This window comes from Oncorhynchus kisutch, linkage group LG24, assembly GCF_002021735.2.
Source record: "Oncorhynchus kisutch isolate 150728-3 linkage group LG24, Okis_V2, whole genome shotgun sequence".
Classification (NCBI taxonomy): domain Eukaryota; kingdom Metazoa; phylum Chordata; class Actinopteri; order Salmoniformes; family Salmonidae; genus Oncorhynchus; species Oncorhynchus kisutch.
The window spans coordinates 40,071,835-40,090,096 of NC_034197.2; the positions used below are offsets into that span (position 1 = coordinate 40,071,835).

General features: G+C 42.5%; 2 protein-coding genes and 1 pseudogene across 4 annotated transcripts in view; all 3 read right to left on the reverse strand.

Moving 5' to 3' along the window:
- The window catches only part of LOC109875720 (potassium voltage-gated channel subfamily C member 1-like), a 91,879-nt gene extending 87,030 nt beyond the window's left edge, over window positions 1-4,849 (reverse strand). The window contains exon 1 of the mRNA XM_031804241.1: window positions 3,413-4,849. Within this exon, the coding sequence (XP_031660101.1) occupies window positions 3,413-4,033 (621 nt within the window). The 5' untranslated portion in view covers window positions 4,034-4,849. The remainder of the gene's footprint in view (window positions 1-3,412) is intronic.
- Window positions 4,850-7,287: 2,438 nt separating this feature from the next.
- Window positions 7,288-11,054, reverse strand: LOC109875716 (heat shock 70 kDa protein-like; annotated as a pseudogene).
- A 439-nt stretch (window positions 11,055-11,493) lies between these two features.
- The window catches only part of LOC109875711 (S-adenosylhomocysteine hydrolase-like protein 1), a 53,506-nt gene continuing 46,737 nt past the window's right edge, over window positions 11,494-18,262 (reverse strand). For 2 of the 3 annotated variants that reach the window (XM_031803831.1, XM_031803833.1), the window contains 4 exons: window positions 14,045-14,113; window positions 13,618-13,696; window positions 13,118-13,238; window positions 11,494-12,442 (listed from right to left, as the gene is read on the reverse strand). In XM_031803831.1, coding sequence (XP_031659691.1) covers window positions 12,436-12,442; window positions 13,118-13,238; window positions 13,618-13,696; window positions 14,045-14,113 — 276 coding nt within the window. In that variant the 3' untranslated portion in view covers window positions 11,494-12,435. Of the gene's footprint in view, window positions 12,443-13,110; window positions 13,239-13,617; window positions 13,697-14,044; window positions 14,114-18,262 lie in introns of those variants that run through there. The other variant, XM_031803832.1, reaches the window with a different exon arrangement.

Below are 18,262 nucleotides of genomic sequence, written 5' to 3' on the forward strand. Positions count from 1 at the left end.
GTCTTGCTGTCTATTTATGCTCACATTATTGTCGGTGGGGTGAGTACACAGTTAAAGAAAGGAGTTGGATAAATGCCCAGAAAAGTGGGGAATCTGATTTGTTGTTTACAATCACACCTCCTTGGGCTTGGTGGATTGTAACTCACCACTGCCAATGCTCGGTCTAGAATGTAATTACATGCTAGCAAGGCTGGCTAACAATAGCCAGCTCGAGCTAGCAAACGAAGAGTAAATTCTCCATAAGATGTCGAGAAAGAGTGCTTTGTGGGTTTCAAAGATGTCCTAAAAAAAGGTGATGAATATTTCAAAACCCCAAAACACAACTACTTTTGTAGTTATAGGTAACCACATTGTGACTACAACTAAGTTACTAAGTCTTTGACCACGTTGTTACTTTGGTGAGTAAAAACTCATGCTACCTACCCTACCCTTCCCGAGTGGCACAGGAAGACCAAAAAGATCATCAAGGACATCAACCCCCCGAGCCACAGCCTGTTCACCCCACTATCATCCAGAAGGCAAGGTCAGAACACGTGCATCAAAGCTGGGACCGAGAGACTGTAAAACAGCTTCTATCTCAAAGTCATCAGACTGTTAAATAACCAACACTAGCCGGCTACCACCCGGTTACTCAACCCTGCACCTTAGAGGCTGCTGCCCACTGTGCATAGACATGGAATCACTGGCCACTTTAATAATGGAACACTGGTCACTTTAATAATGGAATCACTGGTCACTTTAATAATGGAATCACTGGTCACTTTAATAATGGAACACTAGTCACTTTAATAATGGAACACTAGTCACTTTAATAATGGAACACTGGTCACTTTAATAATGGAACACTAGTCACTCTAATAATGTTTACATACTGCTTTACTCATTTCATGTGTATATACTGTATTCTACTGTATTTTAGTCAATGCCACTCTGCTCGTCATAATATTTATATATTTCTTAATTCCATTATTTTACTTTTAGATTTGTTTGTATTGTTGTGAATTGTTAGATATCTAGGAACACAAGCATTTCTCTACACCCGCAATAACATCTACTAAATATGTGTATGTGACCAATACAATTTGATGGAGTTTATAATTACGTAATGACATCAGGTGCCCCTTGTACCTTCAAAAGTATTCTACAATAATCATTTATTGGAAAACACAGTTTCCATCATCATTTGTTGTAATACAGAAAGTTAGACAAAATAAAAATCCACCCCTGATAAAATGATAAAATGTCTCCTATATCTGCCGTTTCCATTACACCCCAGCTAGCAATGAGGAATCGGCCCAGAAGCGGCCCTCTTCCGGGTGGCCGGAACTGATTGAATCAGCTCGGTGTCGGGTGTCGGACTGGGCCTGGAATCAAAATGAATGACTGCCCAGAATCGGCCCGTTTCTGTCTCCCGGATTTCAGCCGACTTTGCCGACCAGCATCCCCCCGATGCAAATTAAAATAAATGTATACAAAATTAACCGATTTAGTCATTTTAAATATGACTATTTTATACATAAAAATGATTCCCATTTACACAAAAAACACATTTTGTTTCGGAGGAAACACCGTACACCTGGTGACCATGTCAGCGTGCATGCACTTTGCCCACCACAGGAGTCGCTACAGCGCGATGGGACAAGGCCATCCCGGCCGGCCAAACCCTGCCCTAACTCGGACGATGCTCGGCCAATTGTGTGTCGCATCATGGGTCTCACCGAACGCGGCCAGGACTCTTAAAGAATTTCATTTAAATGTAAAAAAAAATACAATTATCATAGACACAATGAGAGAATATGGAAAAATAAATCATGAAATGTTAATTATATAAAGCAGCCTGTGTAATCATCTGCCAGAGAGTAGCCCCAATAAGCCCTATCCCCAAAGTAATACATTTGGGCCAGATAACTCTCATTAGAATCAGCCTGAGACCCAAGTAATATATACATTTGGGCCAGATAACTCTCACCAGAATCGGCCCGAGACCAAAGTAATATATACATTTGGGCCAGATAACTCACACCGGAATCAGCCCGAGCCCAAAGTAATACATTTGGGCCAGATAACTCTCACCAGAATCGGCCCATGCCCCAAGTAATACATTTGGGCCAGATAACTCACACAGGAATCGGCCCGAGCTCAATCCCCACATCCTAGCCATAAGTAATACTGCGGAAGGCAGCCCAGACTCGGGCCACATGACGTCGGCCAAGTCTGACTCTCAGCAGAGTTCCTCTGACTCTCAGCAGGGTTCCCCTGACTCTCAGCAGAGTTCCTCTGACTCTCAGCAGGGTTCCCCTGACTCTCAGCAGAGTTCCTCTGACTCTCAGCAGGGTTCCCCTGACTCTCAGCAGGGTTCCCCTGACTCTCAGCGGGGTTCCCCTGACTCTCAGCAGAGTTCCTCTGACTCTCAGCAGGGTTCCCCTGACTCTCAGCAGAGTTCCTCTGACTCTCAGCAGGGTTCCCCTGACTCTCAGCAGAGTTCCTCTGACTCTCAGCAGAGTTCCTCTGACTCTCAGCAGGAATCGGCCCAGATCCACTGTGCTAGCTGGGACGTGTCCAGTAATATTTTTTTGCAACATTGCTTTTGTCAAATAAACCTGGGTCAATGGAAATCTGCCTACTTACGAAAACATATAAAGAGTCTATTTTTAAGTGATGAGCATGAGACACAATATGACACACATTCATGACAGAGAGATAACAACCATTCATGCTGCTCATGGCTGTTACTGCTATGATAAGGTGCCAGGGCAAGACAGTCATAGGGGCAGTCATAGGGACAGTCATAGGAACAGTCGTAGGGACAGTCGTAGGGACAGTCATAGGTGAACATGAAAATAGGGCTATAAGACTTCAACGTATCTGAATTGGACTTGAATGGTTTACTTTAGTGTGTTTTATATATACTGTAGTAGTACATAATGCCAGAGATTGCATTCTCGTCATAGAATCCTCACGTCATTAATGGTAACCTGTAGAGCTACACCCTCAATAACATCTGGTAAATACGTGTATGTGACCCCAAAAAATTAGATTTGATATGTGTAACCCCTATGTTAATTAAACGACCCCAGGAAAATAATATGGCTTTGAATTTAGTGACACAACATCATTCTCGTACGATGCTATTTCCACACCAGCGCATTCTTTCCTGCTAGCGGCTTGTCTTGTTTGGTGTTCCACAGCAGCCAGATGCAACTGAGAACAGACACACACACCTGTTGATTGTCGGTGGCGCGTCGGCGGACACGCTCTCTACAACACCTGTTGATTGCATTGCATTATTCTAAAGATTAACTGTGAGAGTTTGTGAACAGGACGCCTATTCCTACAAATTACAATAGTATTGTAGCGACCCTGGTTTATAAGCATGGTTTATTATGCAAAACAAACAAAAAGGTACACTTACTCTAGCAGCCCTGGATGAGTAGGGGTCCTCAAAGAGTGCCCATATCTTTGGTTGACAAACTTCGCAGCATCCCCTCGATCTTTCCGGGCAGTCCTCAATGCCGAACCGTCTGGGTAGTTCATCGTCCGTGTCATCTGGGTCCGGTGGTTCGAATATGTCCAGTGCCTCCTCTGCGTCCCGATGCTGCCGGTATGTCATCCAGCAACACGGCTCCACGTCGGTCTCATCTATCCCCCAAAACGCCAACTCCTCTTCAAAAAGAGGCCCGCAGACATCGGCGGGGCAATGAAGCTTGCCAGTCCTATAATAGTTCAACACATAAGCGAATATGCCAGGGTGCCTGTCGAAAAATAACTCGTTTGTAGTTGGCGATATGTGCCCTACGGGGAGGGATTCCTTGTTTGTGTTTGTCTCTGGCGGGTCGGCTAACCAGGCCAGGCGTGTCCCCGGTAGGGTCCTAAGTGTGCTCTTGTAAGTTTCGTGTCTTGTGCCACCAACATTGATAACAATTTTCTCCGAGTCCTCCCCCCTGGTCATCTCTTCCTTCAGACATGTCTTGGACGGAGGTTTGTTACCTGACTTTCGTCCTCGGTAAGACGAAACACACACCGAGCTGATCATAGATTTAGATGAATAGACGGTTGGTTATTCCGTTGGTTTATGTTTATCCTTTATTATATACCCCTGAAGCAACTACACGGTGACGGTTCAGAGTTCGTTCTCATGTCAGTCCTTGTGATACGACTCATTTATCCAACTCTTCGTCCCGTCGACAGTTGGTTCTCTGCTTCAACAAGTCCAATGCGAGCGGCAGACAGAGTGGCCTTGAATAAAAACCACCTGCGATAAATACCTCCCCTAAATAATGTTCGCAATCTCAAAATATCTCTATAAATCTGGGATTGGCGGGCTTTTGTTCACAAAATATGTGTGTACTAATATAAATTATTTATAGCCTAATGTCTATAAATAAGCAAATGTTGTAGTTCAATAATTCAACAGTTCAGTCAAGGATACATACTTCGCGACCTTAAACGAGAGTTTCAAATGATGGAATATTGGGAGTTTTGTATTCTACATCGAATCTATAAATTGTGCAAATTTGGAGAGCTGCTATTTCTATGTGACTGTTGTCAAGTGATTGGAGCCGCTTAAAAGCAATAACCCAAGGTCCTCACCTTAGTCACGAAATCCATCTGAGTCCCCCCCCCTTCAAAAAAAAAAAAAGAAATCGAACAAGTTTCTTTAACATGAAAGTTGACCCCTATGATCCAAATGGATAAACGCGCTTGGAATATTCCGTCAATTTGCGACGATGTCGTCCTCGAGGCAGAGAGGCGCGTGAGATGTGTGAGGTTGTTTTTCAGGAAGGTTCAGGATCTTTTGCTTCTCCAACCAGAAGTATCCTCCCTCCTCCTCCTCCCTCAGCCTCACCATAGTCAGTCAGAGACGACACAACCAACACATCCTGCAGGCTGCCTGGGGCGTGCAACAGCCCCAATAAATTAACCCTTTTTGCGCTGAAGAGTCATTTGAAGGAGATATTATTCTATGGCACTCCCTTTAATTTAATTTAATATTTAATAAAATATCACCATCTGTAGATTCATGCCTGTGTCAGCAACTTGTTGGGTACGCTGTGCAATGTAGGCTGAGGACACATCAAGGGTACACCTCATTATATATAGAGAGAGATTCAATAAGGATAGCTAAACAATGAATTCACACACACACACAAACACCTCTATAAATATGAAATGATATGAGTTACACTACTGTGAGGGCCTTGAAAGATGGGCAGCTTCCTTTGCTGTAATACAGCAGGTGTATTTCAAACTACACATCATTGTCTATATAAATTCCTCATGTGTTGCTGCCAAGGTGCTGATCAGCACTTATACAAGTCCTTTGAGATATGGGCAAGAAGTAACAGTCGTTATTACCCATGGATCACCTCTTCATAACAACATCATTAGAAAATCGGAGCATCGTGATTGTATTTTCTATAGTATCAACAATTATTTTTCTTCTATCTTATTAATAAGTGATGTTGTGCAAGAGGAGCTTTCACTTCTCCTTCTCGTAAACACATGTGCCCTTGCAATCAGGAGGGAATATGATGCGATGCCTGTACTTCACTCTTGAATGTTTCTCTTCCTCACACTGATGCTCTTTGACTAAGATACGTCTCCTTCATTTGAGGAGGCGGATTTGACATAAATGCATTACCACCAAGTTATCCTTGTATCTACTTAACTGTTGAATGAAGAAGAAAAACAACAATTGCATGGGGATAGAATAAGCATTAACACTGCCTGTTGTGTCCTAATGCCATGACCACTTTGGAAATAAGTGTGTACACTGAACTGTACACTGAACAAAAACACTGAACAACACATGAAGTGTGAGTCCCAGGGTACCCTAGTGGTTAGAGTGTTGATCTAGTAACCGGAAGGTTGCAAGTTCAAACCCCCCAGCAGACAAGGTACACATCTGTCGTTCTGCCCCTGAACAGGCAGTTAACCCACTGTTCCTAGGCTGTCATTGAAAATAAGAATTTGTTCTTAACTGACTTGCCTAGTTAAAAAAAAAATGTATATATATGTTCAATAATCTGAAATATAACATCCCAGAATTGTTCCTTGCACACCAAAAGCTTATTTCTCTCAAATGTTGTGCACAAATTTGTTTACATCTCTTTTAGTGAGTTTTTCTACTTTGCCAAGATAATCCATCTACCTGGCAGGTGTGGCATATCAATAAGCTGTTTCAACAGCATGATCATTACACAAGTGCACGTTGTGCCGCGGACAATAAAAGGCCACTCTAAAATGTGCAGTTTTGTCACACAACACAATGCCACATATGATATGATATGGGCAGGCATAAGCTACAGACAACGAATAAAATTGCACAGAGATACAGTGACGGGATCCTGAGGCCCTTTGTCGTGTCATTCTCCCGTCACCATCACCTCATGTTTCAGCGTGATAATGCAATCCATGTTTCACAATTACTGGAAGCTGAAAATGTCCCAGTGCTTCCATGGCCTGCATACTCACCAGACATGTCACCCATTGAGCATGTTTGGGATGCTCTGGATCGACATGTACGACAGCGTGTTCCAGATCCCGCCAATATTCAGCAACTTCGCACAGCCATTGAAGAGGAGTGGGACAACATTCCACAGGCCACCAATCAACAGCCTGATCAACTCTAAACGAAGGAAATGTCACACTGCATGAGGCAAATGGTGGTCACACCAGATACTGACTGGTTTTCTGATCCACGCCCCTACCTTTTTTCTGCTCACATAGGCTGCTTAGTGTTTACACTAAGTGTAAATTAGCATATTCATATTTATTACATAAAACAAGTCAGCTTCAACAGGTGAACAGGTTCAAAATAACCTATTTTGAAATAGTGAGTTTCTTTGCTTGCCTAACTCTGCCATCTAGTGTACATATTTAATGCGTAACATCTTGAGAATAAACTAAAGAAACCAATCATTTAAACTGTTATGGGTTTAATTGAACACATAATTGAATGAAACCCTATTTCCCTACATAGTCCACTACTTAGTCCACTACCCTATGGGCACTGGTCAAAAGTAGTGCACTATATAGGGAATAGGGTTCCATAGGGCTCTGGTCAAAAGTAGTGCACTATATAGGGAATAGGGTGCCATAGGGTTCTGGTCAAAAGTAGTGCACTATATGGGGAATAGGGCTCCATTTGGGACGTATTTATGTTCACTTGAGTATAGAGTGAATAATCCATTGAAACATACATAATGAAGTTTGGTTTGAATATCAATGTCAATCACTCTACTGTTGTAGAGTACATTGTTTATAAACACGATTATTACTTGAGTATAAACTTGAGTATAGTATTTTTATTTTTATTTTTTTACATTTGAATGGTAATATAATTACAAAGGATTTATAAAAATAAGAAAATACATTTATCTGAACTGTGGTTGTATTGTGAGAGAGTGTACGTGAGAAGAATGATACAAAAACAAATGGGCATGGCATTTCACTTAGTGGTCAAATAAATAAAAAATAAATATTGCTCTCATAATTCTGATGCACGTAATCACCATTTAATGAATTTCTGCAAACAGTTTAGGATTGAAGATTTGACACAAAAAATAAAGTGCACTTGTAGTGACAGCAAATCTATGTACATATATAGTGCTATGAATGTTGAGCTAGCTGACAAACAGTACCTATATTAGAAGCACCATTAGCTTATGAGGCCTCTTTAGTGATTGATCGGCAATTGATTTACTGATTGATTGGCAATTGATTTACTGATTGATTATTTAGTCTACCTCTTCAATGGTAGGGCCCTGGGAGCTAGCACCGCCCCCAGCCTGGCTGCCACAACTCCCCATTGGACTAGCCCCTCCCGCCCCCTGGTAGAGCTTGGATACGATTGGGTTACACACTCTCTCCAGCTCCTTCTGTTGGTATTCAAACTCCTCTTTCTCAGCCATCTGGTTGTTCTCCAACCAGGAGATAGTTTGGTTGCACTTCTCAACAACCTTCTTCTTGTCATCCTCGTTGATCTTCCCTGCCAGGTTTGGATCTTCTACACTAGTCTTCATGTTGAACGTGTAGGACTCCAACCCGTTCTTGGCTGCTATCTTCTGCCTCTGGGCATCGTCCTCAGCTTTGTATTTGTCTGAGTCCTGCACCATCCTCTCTATGTCTTCTTTACTGAGTCGCCCCGTGTCGTTGGTGATGGTGATCTTGTTCTCCTTGCCTGTACTTTTATCCACCGCCGACACGTTCAGGATGCCGTTAGCGTCGATGTCAAAGGTCACCTCGATCTGTGGAATTCCTCTCGGAGCGGGAGGGATACCCGTGAGCTCAAACTTTCCCAGCAGATTATTGTCCTTGGTCATGGCTCTCTCTCCCTCGTACACCTGGATGAGCACACCTGGCTGGTTGTCAGCATAGGTGGAGAAGATCTGGGTCTGCTTGGTGGGGATGGTGGTGTTACGTTTGATCAGGGCGGTCATGACCCCTCCAGCCGTCTCGATGCCCAGGGACAGAGGAGCCACGTCAAGGAGGAGAAGGTCCTGGACATTCTTAGAGGTGTCGCCCATCAAGATGGCCGCCTGGACGGCAGCGCCGTAAGCCACCGCTTCATCTGGGTTGATGCTCTTGTTGAGTTCCCTTCCATTAAAGAAGTCCTGCAGGAGCTTCTGAATCTTAGGGATTCGAGTGGAGCCACCGACCAGGACTATCTCGTGGACCTGAGCCTTGTCCATCTTAGCGTCTTTCAGGGCCTTCTCGACCGGGTCCAGGGTTCCCCTGAAGAGCTCCGAGTTGAGTTCTTCAAACCGAGCCCTGGTGATGGAGGTGTAGAAGTCCATGCCTTCGAAGAGGGAGTTGATCTCGATGCTGGCCTGGGAACTGGAGGAGAGAGTTCTCTTGGCCCTCTCACAGGCTGTCCTCAGCCTTCTCACTGCCCTCTTGTTCTGGCTGATGTCCTTCTTGTTCTTCCTCTTGAACTCCTCCACAAAGTGGTTGACCAGGCGGTTGTCAAAATCCTCCCCTCCCAGGTGTGTGTCTCCAGCTGTGGCCTTCACCTCGAATATCCCGTCCTCGATGGTCAGGATGGAGATGTCAAAGGTGCCTCCGCCGAGATCAAAGATGAGAACATTGCGCTCCCCTCTCTTGCCTTTGTCCAGGCCGTAGGCGATAGCCGCCGCCGTGGGCTCATTGATGCTACTCAGGACGTTCAGTCCAGAGATCACCCCAGCGTCTTTAGTAGCCTGGTCTCTGGGAGTCGTTGAAGTAGGCTGGGACTGTGATGACTACATTGGACACCTTCTGGCCCAGGTAGGCCTCAGCAATCTCCTTCATCTTGACGAGGACCATTGAGGAGATCTCTTCGGGGTAGAAGGCCTTGGTCTCTCCCTTGTACTCCACCTGGACTCTGGGCTTTCCACCGTCGCTGATCACCTAGAAGAGTGAGAACAACAAGGTCATGAAGTCTATTGATATACTCAAGCTTTTCATGTCTTTTAGTGTATGTACTCTGTATGTATGTAACCCTGTATGTATGTATGTAACCTTGTATGTATGGGGCGGCAGGGTAGCCTAGTGGTTAGAGCGTTGGACTAGTAACCGGAAGGTTGCAAGTTCAAATCCCTGAGCTGACAAGGTACAAATCTGTCGTTCTGCCCCTGAACAGGCAGTTAACCCACTGTTCCTAGGCCGTCATTGAAAATAAGAATTTGTTCTTAACTGACTTGCCTGAAGGTAAAATAAAAAATAAAAAATAAAATAAAAATGTATGTATGCATTAACCCTGTATCTATGTAACCCTGTATCTATGTAACCCTGTATCTATGTAACCCTGTATCTATGTAACCCTGTATCTATATAACCCTGTATCTATATAACCCTGTATCTATGTAACCCTGTATCTATGTAACCCTGTATCTATGTAACCCTGTATCTATGTAACCCTGTATCTATGTACACTGTACGTGTGTATTTGTTTGTGATTTTTCTGTTACAATTTGTAGAAGAATGAGCACTTGGTTGTAATACATTTACAGCTTGTATTTTTCAAAACGAAAAAAAACCAAACTTTTAAATCACCTTGAAGGGCCACAGCTTCATGTCTGACTTAACAATCTGGTCGTCGAACTTCCTGCCAATCAGGCGTTTGGCGTCGAACACAGTGTTAGTGGGGTTCATGGCCACCTGCAGTGAAATAATTTGAAAACAAAATACATTAATCTACAAGATTAGACAGACATGGGACCTACCTGGTTCTTTGCTGCATCTCCAATGAGTCTCTCTGTGTCGGTGAAGGCCACGTAGCTGGCCGTTGTTCTGTTTCCCTGGTCGTTGGCGATGATCTCCACCTTGCCATGCTGGAACACCCCCACACAGGAGTAGGTGGTGCCCAGGTCAATGCCAATGGATACTCCCTTTGCTGAAGACATCTTGGTTCATTTTGTTGTTGTTGTTGTTTGAGTTCCTGCATGAGTAAGATTAAGAACAACATTTTATTATCATGATTTAATATTTTCTGTATTTTATGAAAGGCCTTAATGTTATTATTATTATGACATTTATACTTTATGATATGATTCCTTCATTTACACTCAACTGAGATGTCTAGAGGTGTCTAATATTGAACATGGACATGGACTACATAGCTACAATTCAAATCATGTAAATAACTGCTTATTTACATTCGATTTTAGATTTTTTAATGGTTTTGGTAATATCATGTTTTTTTCTCTCCCTGTTCATAGTCAGAAGAATCAATAATCAATCAATTTAAGGTAACTGTATAGGCATGGTCTACGAACTGCCCGTCTGCGTCAACATTATAACTTACAACGGTAGACAGCTTGGTTCTTCTCTTCGATATATTAAAGGACCTCGTTTTGAGTCCTGAGTGGTTTCCGCCCCCCTGTTCGGGTCTTTGCTCTTGAGTCGTGTGGTTATTCCAAAAAGATATACCTCAACTGAGAGAGATCCATGGCTTATATACATAAAAACAGTTTTCTAGAATGATCACACTTCTTCTGTGACACGTAAATCTCTAGAATATTCACCGGCTTTCCCAGCTGCAGTAACTAATATTAGTTACTGCAGCCGTTGCGACGCTCTGGGAAAACCGGTGAATATTCTAGAGTTGGAGGCAACCCGACACCACACCAGTAGAGCTGAACACAGGGCGGAGAGCTAACATTCTGGACCGTTTTGAAAAGGCAATAGGCAACAGGTTCGGGAAAGTGCGCGAAAGAGCATTTATGAACATGAAAAGTCGTTTTAGACGTGGACCTCACTAGAAGAATGAAAATGTAAGAATGTAACACTGGAAATGGGTGCTTCTCTCTGACACACACAGTGGCAGAGCCCCACCGGTTTATAGCCCCACATGTTTTAGCTAAAATAAAATATATTTACACTACCGGTCAAAAGTTGTGTTGTATGGTGGCTTTGCTGGCATGCATCCCACTATTATTTTTTGCCCAACAAGATTTACACGCTAAAATTGCCAATGCACACACACACACACAAATAAATTCTACAAACAAATTAAACGTATATTTCTGTTTATTAATTATAGGATGAGCTTATTGCTGCTATATCATACATCCAGTTACAACAATCACAAGTATAAATCATTTAGATGATCAACATAAGCAAGTGAAAGCAGAAATCACCACAAGGCATGTCTTGTCAACATACGACTTAAAAATCAACAGAACCATTTAGCGACAACAGAACAGTTTCTATGAGAGACTTTACAAATCAACTTGGACAAACTGTGCTTTTAAATCTATAAAATAGAGTAGAATTTCAAACATAACAAATAGCCACGAATGAAACTTAACATTGAGATGAACTGATAGCAAGTGGCTGTGAAGACACATCGACTCTCAGCTTAATGACACGTAGCTTCTTCAATGCTTCACCAGACATTAAAACAGTCCAGTTAGGATCACAAACACAATTCTGGCTCATGGAATGTACTTAATTTAAAATGTCAGTGTGTGTGTACACAGTAACAGTGACATATTGACATTAATGAACATTGTGATTGTGACTAAATTGATACTTCAAGAGATTAAAGCATAGCCAGCAGACTAAAATTATATGACTAACATTTTTAATGGTTACTTCTCTTGGCCTAAGTCCCAAATGGCACCCTATTCCCTATGTCGTGCACTACTACCCATAGGCTCTGGTCAAAAGTAGTGCACTACAAATGAAATAGGGTGCCATTTGGAACATGTACTTGGACTCTGCTGTTTGATATGCATGGTTAGATTCATGCACCTGACAGACAAGTTAGATATAATCAATATAATCAATATTATTATGCGTGACAATGTTAATAATAACATTTACATTCAGCAAAAGCAAAATTATTATTATTCTTCCCTTTTTTTAATAACTTATCAAATAAAATAGAGATATTATATTCACTTATCCCATATGTTGTTGCTTGCAGGTCACCGCCGTTGGCCATTTCCATTAATACCTTGGAGACATAGACAGTAGGTATGATTTCATTAAAAAAACAATCATGTGACTACAGTTTGATTGAATATATCTACATAATATCAGTGTAATACAGGACCATGCCATATCATTTTTTTGTGTGTTGCTGTTCCTGTTCCATGAGTGTATGATTACTTTCCCTTTTCCAGAACTAGTTAGTACCACTTACTAACCCACATCTAAAACTCAAACGCCAGATCATCCTTCTGGACTGTTTTCCCCAACACCCATCACCACACTCACTCAAATACAGACAACCTCATCAGAGTCATTACCGTGGCAACCGGTAATATTACCTCTAAATATTTGATGAGAGAAGACTTGTTTTGTTTTTTGTTTTCTTGCTGACTTGGTTTTTGACATTTTGCATTTAGAATTTCTTATTTCACTTTTAGATTTATTTGTATTCCTTTGTTTGTGGCCTAGGCTAATTGTTTAGCTTGACATTTGATAGTGGTCCTCACTCCAACCCTATCGCAGAGTTGATCCCCAGTCTAGTCATACCAAAGACTCTCAAAATGGGACCTGATGGCTCTCAAGGCCCTTCGACCAGATGTCCTGTAACAGGAGATATGGACAGTTCTGGTTCGGACAAGGCTCACTTAAATGTTTCAATAGGGAGACAATCAGATAGAGAAAAGACAAGTCTCAGTACCTGTAGTAGTTGGGTTTGAAGGGTCCATTCTTGTTCAGGCCCATGTATTTGGCCTGCTCGTCAGACAGCTCTGTCAGGTGGGCGTCAAAGTTGGGCATGTGCAAGCTGGCCACGTACTCATCTGGATGGAAGACACAGGTGGATTGTGAAGAGGAACGCCTCTTTTGTAGTTCACTACTTACAACCCACACATACTTGTTAGGAAAATGGAGCATCGTGGTAAAAACAAAACACTAGGTGTCGACGTCGAGCCACATTACAACAAACTGCCCATTGAAACCTATGCGGTACACATTTATCACATGAATTCATGAACATTTTCACCAATAAGGCTCAGTCAGAGACTACTTGTATGTATGCAGATCAATGGTCTGCTCCTCAAATGGCACCCTATTCCCTACATAGTGCACTAACTCTGACCAGAGCCCTATGGCCTGGTCCAAAGTAATGCACTATAAAAGGGAATATAGGGTGCCATTACGGATGGGCCCAGGTCTTACCCATTTTCTTAGGCAGCAGATAGACGTCCTGTTTGTAGCGTCCCTCAGGAGCATTGAACAGCTCAATCAGAGCCAGGGCCTGCGGAGAGACACAGACCACCACAGAGTCTCAACGCTGCCAACATCCCATTCCCACAAAGCTCAGGTAACAGCAGAACAACAGGAGAGCAGGAGATATCCTAACTCAAGTCTTGTCTTCAGCAAACCTCTAAAGCAACAAGTATGACTAGTAAAAAAAACACCTCAGCATTTTCACATTCAATTTAGGGGTGCTTAGATATTATTGGTACAGACTATTGTCTAAGTTTATACGACAAGCATAAAAAATACATAAAAAAACTAAATTCATGTTTTTAGGAATAGAAAATAAGTAGTTTTTCTGTGTGTTTTTGACACAACTGTCATCTAAACAAACTAGATGCCTCACCTGAGTAGTAGCTGTGATGGACAGAACAAACGTGGGGACTGTGGAACAGCTCAGATTCAACAGACGACCCTATAGGGAAACACAGAGCACACACATTACACAAATCAACTGGTCAGTCATGTAGCCATTCACAGGGAAACTGACAATGCACTTTGAAATCAAAACAGAGATCAGAAGAGATAGAAGAGCATAACACACAGATGAGTCCAGCTATGAAAGAAGATCCCAGAGCACACTCTGATACTACACCCCAGAGTACACTCTGATACTACACCCCAGAGTACACCCTGATACTACACCCCAGAGTACACTCTGATACTACACCCCAGAGTACACTCTGATACTACACCCCAGAGTACACCCTGATACTACACCCCAGAGTACACTCTGATACTACACCCCAGAGTACACCCTGATACTACACCCCAGAGTACACTCTGATACTACACCCCAGAGTACACCCTGATACTACACCCCAGAGTACACTCTGATACTACACCCCAGAGTACACTCTGATACTACACCCCAGAGTACACCCTGATACTACACCCCAGAGTACACTCTGATACTACACCCCAGAGTACACCCTGATACTACACCCCAGAGTACACTCTGATACTACACCCCAGAGTACACCCTGATACTACACCCCAGAGTACACTCTGATACTACACCCCAGAGTACACCCTGATACTACACCCCAGAGTACACTCTGATACTACACCCCAGAGTACACCCTGATACTACACCCCAGAGTACACTCTGATACTACACCCCAGAGTACACCCTGATACTACACCCCAGAGTACACTCTGATACTACACCCCAGAGTACACCCTGATACTACACCCCAGAGTACACTCTGATACTACACCCCAGAGTACACCCTGATACTACACCCCAGAGTACACCCTGATACTACACCTCAGAGTACACCCTGATACTACACCACAGAGAACACCCTGAAACTATACCTCAGAGTACACCCTGATACTACAGAGCATTGGTTAACACTGGGCACAGAGCATTGGTTAACACTGGGCACAGAGCATTGGTTAACACTGGGCACAGAGCATTGGTTAACACTAGGCACAGAGCATTGGTTAACACTGGGCACAGAGCATTGGTTAACACTGGGCACAGAGCATTGGTTAACACTGGGCACAGAGCATTGGTTAACGCTAGGCACAGAGCATTGGTTAACACTGGGCACAGAGCATTGGTTAACACTGGGCACAGAGCATTGGTTAACACTGGGCACAGAGCATTGGTTAACACTAGGCACAGAGCATTGGTTAACACTGGGCACAGAGCATTGGTTAACACTGGGCACAGAGCATTGGTTAACACTGGGCACAGAGCATTGGTTAACACTGGGCACAGAGCATTGGTTAACACTGGGCACAGAGCATTGGTTAACACTAGGCACAGAGCATTGGTTAACACTGGGCACAGAGCATTGGTTAACACTGGGCACAGAGCATTGGTTAACACTAGGCACAGAGCATTGGTTAACACTGGGCACAGAGCATTGGTTAACACTGGGCACAGAGCATTGGTTAACACTGGGCACAGAGCATTGATTAACACTGGGCACAGAGCATTGGTTAACACTGGGCACAGAGCATTGGTTAACACTGGGCACAGAGCATTGGTTAACACTGGGCACAGAGCATTGGTTAACACTGGGCACAGAGCATTGGTTAACACTGGGCACAGAGCATTGATTAACACTGGGCACAGAGCATTGGTTAACACTGGGCACAGAGCATTGGTTAACACTGGGCACAGAGCATTGATTAACACTAGGCACAGAGCATTGGTTAACACTGGGCACAGAGCATTGGTTAACACTGGGCACAGAGCATTGATTAACACTGGGCACAGAGCATTGGTTAACACTGGGCACAGAGCATTGGTTAACACTGGGCACAGAGCATTGGTTAACACTGGGCACAGAGCATTGGTTAACACTAACGTCCATGAAGTTAGTGGGAAACCTCTCTGGCCAAGCCAGTATTTTATTGCATTTTCAATAACAGAGTCAGGTTTGAGAGCTGACAAATGTGACAAAAAGGTCACCAGGATACATCTCACTATGGAAAACCTCTCCCTCTCCAATGAAGTATTTTGTAACTCTAGAAGGTTGTTCATAGCTTTTTCAATCACAGAGAAAGGTTTGAGAGGGAATACAGTTTCCTGAAATACAAACCAAAGTTCATTCCATCTTAGTATCCTGAAATCCAAACCAAAGCTCATTCCATCTTAGTATCCTGAAATCCAAACCAAAGCTCATTCCATCTTAGTATCCTGAAATCCAAACAAAGCTCATTCCATCTTAGTATCCTGAAATCCAAACCAAAGCTCATTCCATCTTAGTATCCTGAAATCCAAACCAAAGCTCATTCCATCTTAGTATCCTGAAATCCAAACCAAAGCTCATTCCATCTTAGTATCCTGAAATCCAAACCAAAGCTCATTCCATCTTAGTATCCTGAAATCCAAACCAAAGCTCATTCCATCTTAGTATCCTGAAATCCAAACCAAAGCTCATTCCATCTTAGTATCCTGAAATCCAAACAAAGCTCATTCCATCTTAGTATCCTGAAATCCAAACCAAAGCTCATTCCATCTTAGTATCCTGAAATCCAAACCAAAGCTCATTCCATCTTAGTATCCTGAAATCCAAACCAAAGCTCATTCCATCTTAGTATCCTGAAATCCAAACCAAAGCTCATTCCATCTTAGTATCCTGAAATCCAAACCAAAGCTCATTCCATCTTAGTATCCTGAAATCCAAACAAAGCTCATTCCATCTTAGTATCCTGAAATCCAAACCAAAGCTCATTCCATCTTAGTATCCTGAAATCCAAACCAAAGCTCATTCCATCTTAGTATCCTGAAATCCAAACCAAAGCTCATTCCATCTTAGTATCCTGAAATCCAAACCAAAGCTCATTCCATCTTAGTATCCTGAAATCCAAACCAAAGCTCATTCCATCTTAGTATCCTGAAATCCAAACAAAGCTCATTCCATCTTAGTATCCTGAAATCCAAACCAAAGCTCATTCCATCTTAGTATCCTGAAATCCAAACCAAAGCTCATTCCATCTTAGTATCCTGAAATCCAAACCAAAGCTCATTCCATCTTAGTATCCTGAAATCCAAACCAAAGCTCATTTATCTTAGTATCCTGAAATCCAAACCAAAGCTCATTCCATCTTAGTATCCTGAAATCCAAACCAAAGCTCATTCCATCTTAGTATCCTGAAATCCAAACCAAAGCTCATTCCATCTTAGTATCCTGAAATCCAAACCAAAGCTCATTCCATCTTAGTATCCTGAAATCCAAACAAAGCTCATTCCATCTTAGTATCCTGAAATCCAAACCAAAGCTCATTCCATCTTAGTATCCTGAAATCCAAACAAAGCTCATTCCATCTTAGTATCCTGAAATCCAAACCAAAGCTCATTCCATCTTAGTATCCTGAAATCCAAACCAAAGCTCATTCCATCTTAGTATCCTGAAATCCAAACCAAAGCTCAAAACATTACATGACCATGAGAATCGATAGAACATCGCTCAGAGATGCACAAAAGATATAACATTAAAAATGGGTGAAATAAATAAATCAACAGGGTTCACCTGTTTTTTAGAAACATACTTAGTTTGTAATGGGATGGACAATTTCATCTTCCACTGAAAAAATATATAAATGCAACTAGAGGTCAACCGATTAATCGGAATGGCTGATTAATTAGGGCCGATTTCAAGGTTTTCATAACAATCGGTAATCTGTATTTTTGGACACCGATCATGGCCAATTACACATTGCACTCCACGAGGAGACTGCGTGGCAGGCTGACTACCTGTTCTTCACAATGCTTCAAGCATTGCGCTGTTTATGACTTCAAGCCTATCAACTCCCAAGATTAAGCTGGCAATACTAAAGTGCCTATTAGAACATCCAATAGTCAAAGTTATATGAAATACAAATGGTATAGAGAGAAATAGTCCTATAATTCCTATAATAACTACAACCTAAACACTCTTACCTGGGAATATTGAAGACTCATGTTAAAAGGAACCACCAGCTTTCATATGTTCTCATGTTCTGAGCAAGGAACTGAAACGTTAGCTTTTTACATGGCAAATACTGCACTTTTACTTTCTTCTCCAACACTGTGTTTTTGCATTATTTAAACCAAATTGAACAT